The sequence below is a fragment of the Sinocyclocheilus grahami genome, unplaced genomic scaffold (assembly GCF_001515645.1).
Source record: "Sinocyclocheilus grahami isolate Dianchi unplaced genomic scaffold, SAMN03320097.WGS_v1.1 scaffold410.1, whole genome shotgun sequence".
Taxonomy (NCBI): Eukaryota; Metazoa; Chordata; class Actinopteri; order Cypriniformes; family Cyprinidae; genus Sinocyclocheilus; species Sinocyclocheilus grahami.
Window position 1 is genome coordinate 804,757 of NW_015505589.1, and position 7,784 is coordinate 812,540.

Consider the following 7,784-nt stretch of genomic DNA (forward strand, 5'->3'; position numbering starts at 1 on the left):
TATATATATATATATAGATATATATTTACTTCAAAGCTTGTAATGTTGTGATTCACCTCTTAGCTGGATAGTTTGGTTCATGGATTATAATTCTGAAACGAGGACTTTAAAACAAGCAAACAAACAAAAACATATGGGGAAAATACTTCCAGAACCAAGGCTGCTGAAAAACTGGGATGGCACTAATGCACTCTATTCTAGACACATAGGAAGTGTTGGAAAAACCTGTTTGAAAGCAGCCATTTTTTTTCAGTCAAATTTGTTTTTTTGTAAAAAATCTAGGTGTGCCAACTGAGTTTTACTCACATATTAAAGAGAGTTTTACATGACCTTACACATGGTTGTTATGCACAATCAGAGTAAGATTGCACATGCAAATGCACTCATGGTTATCTACAGTTTGTGTGTACTGTGTAGTTTTTTTTTTTACCTATTCGTTGATTGTGCATCTGTCTCTCATACTTTGCCTCCTCTGATGTTCCCCTCGCATTTCCCTGCTTCCGCCACTCTTTTAAAGTGGATAAAAGGTCTCAGTCGATTAATTTGAAAGACTGGAGACTGGTTAGGCCTGGTGACACGTGAGCCGCCTAATGGAGTTGCCACATTCTTGTAGTGTTGGCCAGATTCATTCTCGTATATATCCCTTTATTCTTCCATCTTTAATTCTCCAGCTTCTCCAGTTACCCCAGATAAGCCCTCACGTATGACAGGTATACCCTTTTGAAGCACACGAGATAAATACCAATATTTCTTAAATGAACACAAAGAGCATCATGTGTGTCATACGGGACGACATGCCAAGGAAAGGTTAATAAAATCATTAGATGATGGACTGCAGAGGGCCTGCAGCAAGACGAATACAGTTGCCGGCCCTTGTAGAGTGAGACTGGCAGGTGCCTGCTGTTATCTTTGTGTAGCTGAACTATAAGACTGAATGTGTAATGTAACGTGAAATGAGGGCATGGGGACTGTAACGATTGAGAGCAAATGATGCTACTGTGTATGAGGACTAGTGGAAAATTCATGAATACCAGTCAAAGTTACGCCCTCTTAAACTATTATTATAAAATAAGTCATCAGACTTGAGGATTAGGATTGTCTTATTATTAATCAAATGAAATAACTGCATATATTTGTGAACTATACAGATTTTATCTAATGTGGGATTTCTTTTTTTGCATAGAGCGGGACGTATGAGATTGATTTTTATGAAAACTGACAGGATGAGTTGGATCATTGTTTTTAACTCTTTCTTCTTAGTGCAAGATCTACATTTTGTATCCTACAAATTTCTCTGATCCTTTCATTGCTTACTGCTTTTCCTGTTTGAGATTCGCATCAGGAACATGCAGTTGTGCTCCAGTAATGTTTGTTTTTCCATTACTGCCCAAACACAGCCAAATCTGCGACAGCTGCCACTTTCCTGAGGGAAGTGCAAGCAATCTTCCCAGAGCGTGTCGCCGTGATATATCTCCCACTCTGTCCTTTGACTGAGTATTCTTTACAGCCTTGCCTTTCAGGGAGGCGACCAGCACCTCCACATCCTGCCAAGTGCTGCTGTTAAATCATGTCATCTCCCAGAAGCATAGGAAGAACAGCCACGTTACCCACCAACGCACAACACCATGGATGGGGGAAACAAACTCAAAACAATAGCAAGCCATATTTTACTCTTCTTATTTCCATGAGTTGGAGTAGCCTGTGGCGTGAAAGGGGACCGTTTGAGGGTATTGATTGTTGGTTTGCTGCTAGCTCTACTCTGGCATGTGGGTATTGTAAATGCAGCATTTTTCGCAGACAGGGGCATTTGTTTCCCCTTGCTGTAGGGCAGCAAGATCCTGAGCTCTATTGCTCTCTCAGTCAAACTGTCCACCTGTTTGTAACACTTGTTGTCATTGGGGAGCGACTGCTGTTACAGAGTATATTAAAGCAGCAGAGAAATTGATCAGGAGGTTCCTGTAGCCATAACATGGCTTGCCACTTTTATTGGATGGAGATGATGAAGAAGAGAGGGGAAAGTATTGAGGATTGAGACAGGGATGGGATAGGGTCAGGTTGGATTCAAACCTGTGTGAAAATTCTGACTTAACATTAGCAGTAACCTCAAGGTCATGGCTCTGACACTTCTGTGCTAAATGATGCTCTCAAATAAGACTTCAGGCCATCAAAGAGGGGCACCCTATGTCCATGTAATGCAGCTTAGAAATTCACGAAGAAATCTAAATAACTGCCAAAACAAATCTTTGAAAACCTGAAAGGGCACTCTGTGGCAAGGGTGCCAGATCATGCTTCTGGAAGCCTCCTGTAACATGGTTTGTAGATACAAGGAGGAGGAGGTGGGAACCGACACAATGTAAAATGTAATTTCCAAATAAAAAATAAACAAAGAAAACACAAAGTGCACAAAACAAAAATATCCCAGGCCACTGGTCCACTGTTGTCACTCCTCTTTACTTCCTTCTGGAGCTCCTCCATGGAACTCAAAGTTTAGAGCTGGGAACTTTTTCGCAAGACGTGAAAAACTTACCAATAACTACATATCACTGCAGTTTCCAACAGAAATGAACACTCGATGCGGTAAAACAGTGAGCACTTGTAATAGTTTTCGTACATAGTTATGATTACAACTCCATATGTTTTACTTTCCGGATGTAACAAACTTGCTCGGTAGCTCAGCCGGGACAGACTTGGACTTAGGATGCGGAATCCTTGGGTACGAATTCCGTGAAAAACATGACTCACAATGAAAGCGCTCAAAGATGACAGATCGAAAAACAAGCTAAAACGGAAATCATATTGCAGAATATAAGAACTGCTTGAGATGTGTTCTTTGAGGCCATAGATAATTATATTTCATGGAATTGCTCATGATGTTCCTCAAAGGTTCAGCTGGGGGTCAGAAGACCTTATTCATCTTTCTTTCCTCCAATTGGTTGCCATGAAAAGATGCTGAATCTTTTTCTCCATCTAATGACATCTTCAAACTGAAGTAGATTCCTCTCTAAAATGTAATACCTTGTTCTAATCAGTGACCCTATTTCGGCAAGATGTGGACATGTGAATATATCTATTTAAATGCTAATGCATTCATATGGATATATGTTTGTAGACGTCGCAATAGGTAATGCTAAGCAGCGCTACAGGGCCCTGCTTTAGCCAGTCTGAAACACTCCAGAGACTCGACAGTCCCTTCGCTGAACTACTTATTAAGAGTTTCTCTTTGATGGTCCTCAACCCTGGAGGTTTGACCATCTCTTCTGAACAGATCAGAAGTGTTAAGCAGCTTTTTCCTCAGCCCAGAGAGAGAGAGAGAGAGAGGTTTAGACTTATGGTTCATAATGCAGGAAACATTTCTAAACCAATTCTGTGTTTGTGTACAGAATTTAGTGTTCGTAGAGGGTTGAATTTAATACTACACAGTCGTCACACAGAACTATAATGGCCCGAGCAGTCAGAGGCTTAAACAACAGGAGAGTTAGTTCAGGGCCGAGGGCTCAGAGCCTGTAATGCCAGAAGAATCAGAGCGCGTGTGCTTCACTTAAGCTCCCAAGATGGTGAATTATAGGCTCTTCCTTCATCCTGTGAAGATGTGGCTTTTTGTTTATGGTTCCCCTGTAAGTATTGATGTAAACCCTCTATCTGCTCTCAAGCATTATATAGAGATGGGAAATGAAGGAGAGATTGGATGGAGAAATAATGCTTGTTTAGGTTTTGCTTGAATAAACCAGAGTCAGATGGGCTTGCAGGTTGCAATGGATGCTTACAAGCAGTGCGGACAGACATGCTATCAGTTAAAAGTTATTTGCTGCTGTAGGGTAGTATGAAGGCAGCAGATTGCCTGTTCGCTCTGTTGCCTTCGGGGATCCAACAAGCACAAACATATGCTTTTTGTTTTCTTTTGACATATGAATGCAGCATGTACACACAGATGTTCAGTTTCTCTTTATCTCTGTACACACGCCTTTAGAATTAATCAGAAATCTCTCCACTGATCAAGTGAGCAAAGGAAGAAGTATCAGTTAAAGAAAAAATTTGTATTACCATACCTTTTTTCGGGAAAAGTGATTGTAATTACTGGAATAGTAACTGATAAAAATGAACAAAAGGTCCAAAGTAAAGATATAGTTGTTATATATCATTTATATTTAAATGCAATATATTAAATATCACCTTGGTTTGTTTTTGTTGTTTGGTTTGTTATTTTTAAATCAAAATAAAAAAATGTGAGACCTGCTTCTGAAGAAATGATACTCAAATTCTGTTTCAACCAGTATACAGAGGTTGCGTGATGTCTCTTCTCCAAGAGGTTGTTATCCGCTACTGAAAGTTTGGTATTGTGAAATTCACATCAAAGTGAGTTTTTTTTCTTCTCTCTGTAGGTAACATCAACGAGTGCACACTGAATTACTACTTCTTCCTCCTGGCTGCCATTCAGGGAGTCACACTCCTCGTCTTCCTCATTGTGTCTGTGAAGTATGACAAGCAGAAGCCCAGAGCAGGGAGCAACAGGGTGTCTCTGACCAACTCATGACCCCCCATCATCCTCACCAGCCGTACGTTCACCTCAGCCACCAAATCATGTGCCAAACTTTAAACCTCATAGTGTTTCAAAAATTACGTTTTCAAATATTTGACTTTTGACATATTTAACTTGAAGCCCCTTGTGCTTACTGGAACTGGCCGTTCTCTTGCCGTTTTAAACACGCGAGACAAAAAGACAAAAGAAAAGAAAACAAAAAAAATTCCCCGATAATTACCTACAAAATATTCCTATGAAATGGTTGGAAATGAGGTTTGTCCACTCCATCAGTGAACTGGATTATGAAATGCGTGTTTGTTGTAGTGTATACTTTGGGCAACACTTGTTCAAAATTTGGGATTTTTGTTGTTTTGACTATGTCAATGAGATTTACAAATTCACATACTCATAAAATGAATGTGGTTTTTAAATTGTTTACGATGGGTTGTACAATTGATCATTGGTTTAAATTGAATATTTATTGAACCTTTTATTTTCATAGTTTATGCTCGACAGGGTAAGACAATACTTTTGTTCAGATTTATTTAAAATTGTCCCTCTGGGCATGTTTTATGGTACACCTTTTTTAAACACAATTTTAACAATACTTTTTAAACATTATTTCTCCTCTAATTCAGGCACCATTTTGCACTGTATTGTGTATATATGGGCACTTTACTGTAAATTTGTAATAGATACCAATTGGTTCTATTTTTTATGCTGTTGATGCTAATTGGCTGTCTAAAAGGGCAAATATGGTTGGCTACTCATTTCAGATGGTAGCCAATAAATTGCATACAGAATTCATGCAGAATTTTCACATGATCAAACATCAGTGAAGTAGTTGATAAAAACTGCAGTGCAAAAGATTATTATTATTATTATTATTATTAAGAATCACATTGTCCTTAACAGTTTGATTAAATTTTGAACTTTGGTACTAAACCTGTGGCATTACAAGTGTTTCTCACTTTTAGATATTTAGATATTTTATCAGGCATTAGATTTCTATTAGCTTGTTTTTAATGATTTTGATCTTAATTGGTAAGGCCAAGCAGTCCTTTGCTCTTTATCGTGGTTATGATATGAGTGTATCATCTGAGAAATGAGGAATTTGCACAAGGAGTGCTGATATCATGTAGCACACAGCTCAGCTGACGTCTTTACAGCAGGAATATCTCTGCAAATGCAAATGAATAGTGGAATTGTTTGCAATGATTCATGACCTTTTTAGATTTGTGTAAAGCTTTTTGATGAGCAACAAACCTCAAGCTCAGATTTTCATCTGAATGAGGTTATGTAGTGAGATTACATTTGCACTAATCTCTAGTGAAAAATAACATGTTTATAATTGAGTATACAGAATCATGAATTTTACATGCAGGCTTATGATACATCCTGTAAAAATGTATACCTCAGCTTCATAATGTCATCATGCTGTAGAAGGGTGTCTTGCTTGATGTAATTTTCATGCAAATTTTGTGACGACAACACTTTTTGCTGCTGTTTTTGCTTTGACCACAAGCGTAACAAAATAGTAACAACACTCCTATTATGCTTCTGTGCTGGTTCTTTTTATGTTTTCATACACAGGTAGTTCCTGTGGTTTGTGTTGCACTTTTTCAGCAGTTACACCTTGTGCCTTCAATGCCAGATTTATTCCACACGACTCTTGCAACTGATGCATCATCCTTGCACTTTTACATTAGGAAGTTCAAAACAGAGTGATCAAAATCCTTTTGAATGTAATTTGACAAACAGTATTGACATTAGAGTGGTTTGAATCTGATCAAAATGGTGAAATATTAAAAGACACAGTATAAGGAAAGGGCATCATTCATTTGAACGGGGCATATTCAAATGCTGATTTAAAGGCTTTTAAAAATTTTAAATATTTCTGTCTTTCTCAAAGAGTAAAATTCAACATTTTCTAAAAACTACACTTTGAGTTTGTGCAGTGGAGAAACATACATTGTGATTTTTTTTTTCATGCTTTTGTTTGTGTTTAAAATGAAATGGTGTATTTTGGTGTTGTTCAATAAAATGCATTTGACCTCTAGTGCTTGTGTCTGAAAAAGCAGTCTCAATATGAGTCTCCCATTTATTACAGCTCTCGCATATTCCTAGCTCATATGCAAACCTTGTGATCTCTCACATTCAATTGCATTTGTCTGATTTCATCAGATGAGCATGAAATCAGAACATCGCCGCTCTTCAGCCAAGCATATCTAGACTGACGAGTCGTTTCCTAAGAGTGTGACCGTCAGCGAACCGTTTGAACTCCACAGCTCTTTTTCTTCCTCTCACTCTGAGTCAGATTGTTGACACAGCCTATATATTTCTACCACCTCCACGTTTTTTTTTACAGTGTTATGCTCTATTTAAAAATGCAGAAGAGCTTAAGGTGTAAGCACAGTATATGAATTATGGATGGTTTATGTGAGTCTGTTAACCCGTCTAAGGTCAGTGTTCCCAAATGGCTCTTGTCTTGTAAGAGAGGCTGATATGTCTCATTAAAACAGGTTTGGATTTGTTTAACATGAACCCTAATTTGATATTTGCAAATATCTCTGCATGCTGCATTCAAATTTGCAAATGGCATTTTTTAACTACCTTCTCATTCTAACTGCTAATAGCTTATTTACAGTAATGGCCCTTCAATGGCCCCTGAAGGGCCATACATCCTATGACCCTTCATTGTAAAGAGAAAAATCATGGTAGCCCAAGTACATTGAAGATAATCGGAATAGAACATGTCCCCAGGTCAATAAGAGGAGTTGATAGGGTCAATAGGCTTTTACAGAGAGAGTCTTTTTGGATCTATATACTGAAAGCAACTAAACGTCCAGGCTTAAATGGGGAATTAGACCTTGTACCTTTTTTGTAATAAGAATTCAGATCAGGAAGTATTATATTGTTGATCTTGTGTGTGTTTTTTTTTTTTTTTAAGAAATCTATACTATGCACATACACACATTGATTTGTGGAGTCTGATTTATATATTTAAGTTTATTTATTTATTTTTTCCCTCTGCTTTATACATGATTATATTGTGTTTGATTTAATTTGATATGTAATCGTCGAACTTCCTCTCTACTGTTTGTCCTGTGTAGAGCGACCAGGTGATTGTTATTTGACGAATTAATTGCTGCTCAAAATGAACTCAGATTGTGTTTGGTATTTACACCCTGACGAAGGCAAAATAGCCGCTACACGTAGGTGTGCACTTGTCACCTGTTCTTAAAACTTATAGCCATGATGCAAT

The 7,784-nt window shown here is 37.9% G+C and overlaps 1 protein-coding gene across 1 annotated transcript in view; it reads left to right on the forward strand.

Annotated features, from left to right (window-relative positions):
• Positions 1 to 6,474, forward strand: part of LOC107550964 (solute carrier family 15 member 4-like) — an 18,067-nt gene extending 11,593 nt beyond the window's left edge. The window contains exon 2 of the mRNA XM_016232427.1: positions 4,380 to 6,474. Coding sequence (XP_016087913.1) covers positions 4,380 to 4,531 — 152 coding nt within the window. The 3' untranslated portion in view covers positions 4,532 to 6,474. The remainder of the gene's footprint in view (positions 1 to 4,379) is intronic.
• Positions 6,475 to 7,784: the final 1,310 nt, after the last annotated feature.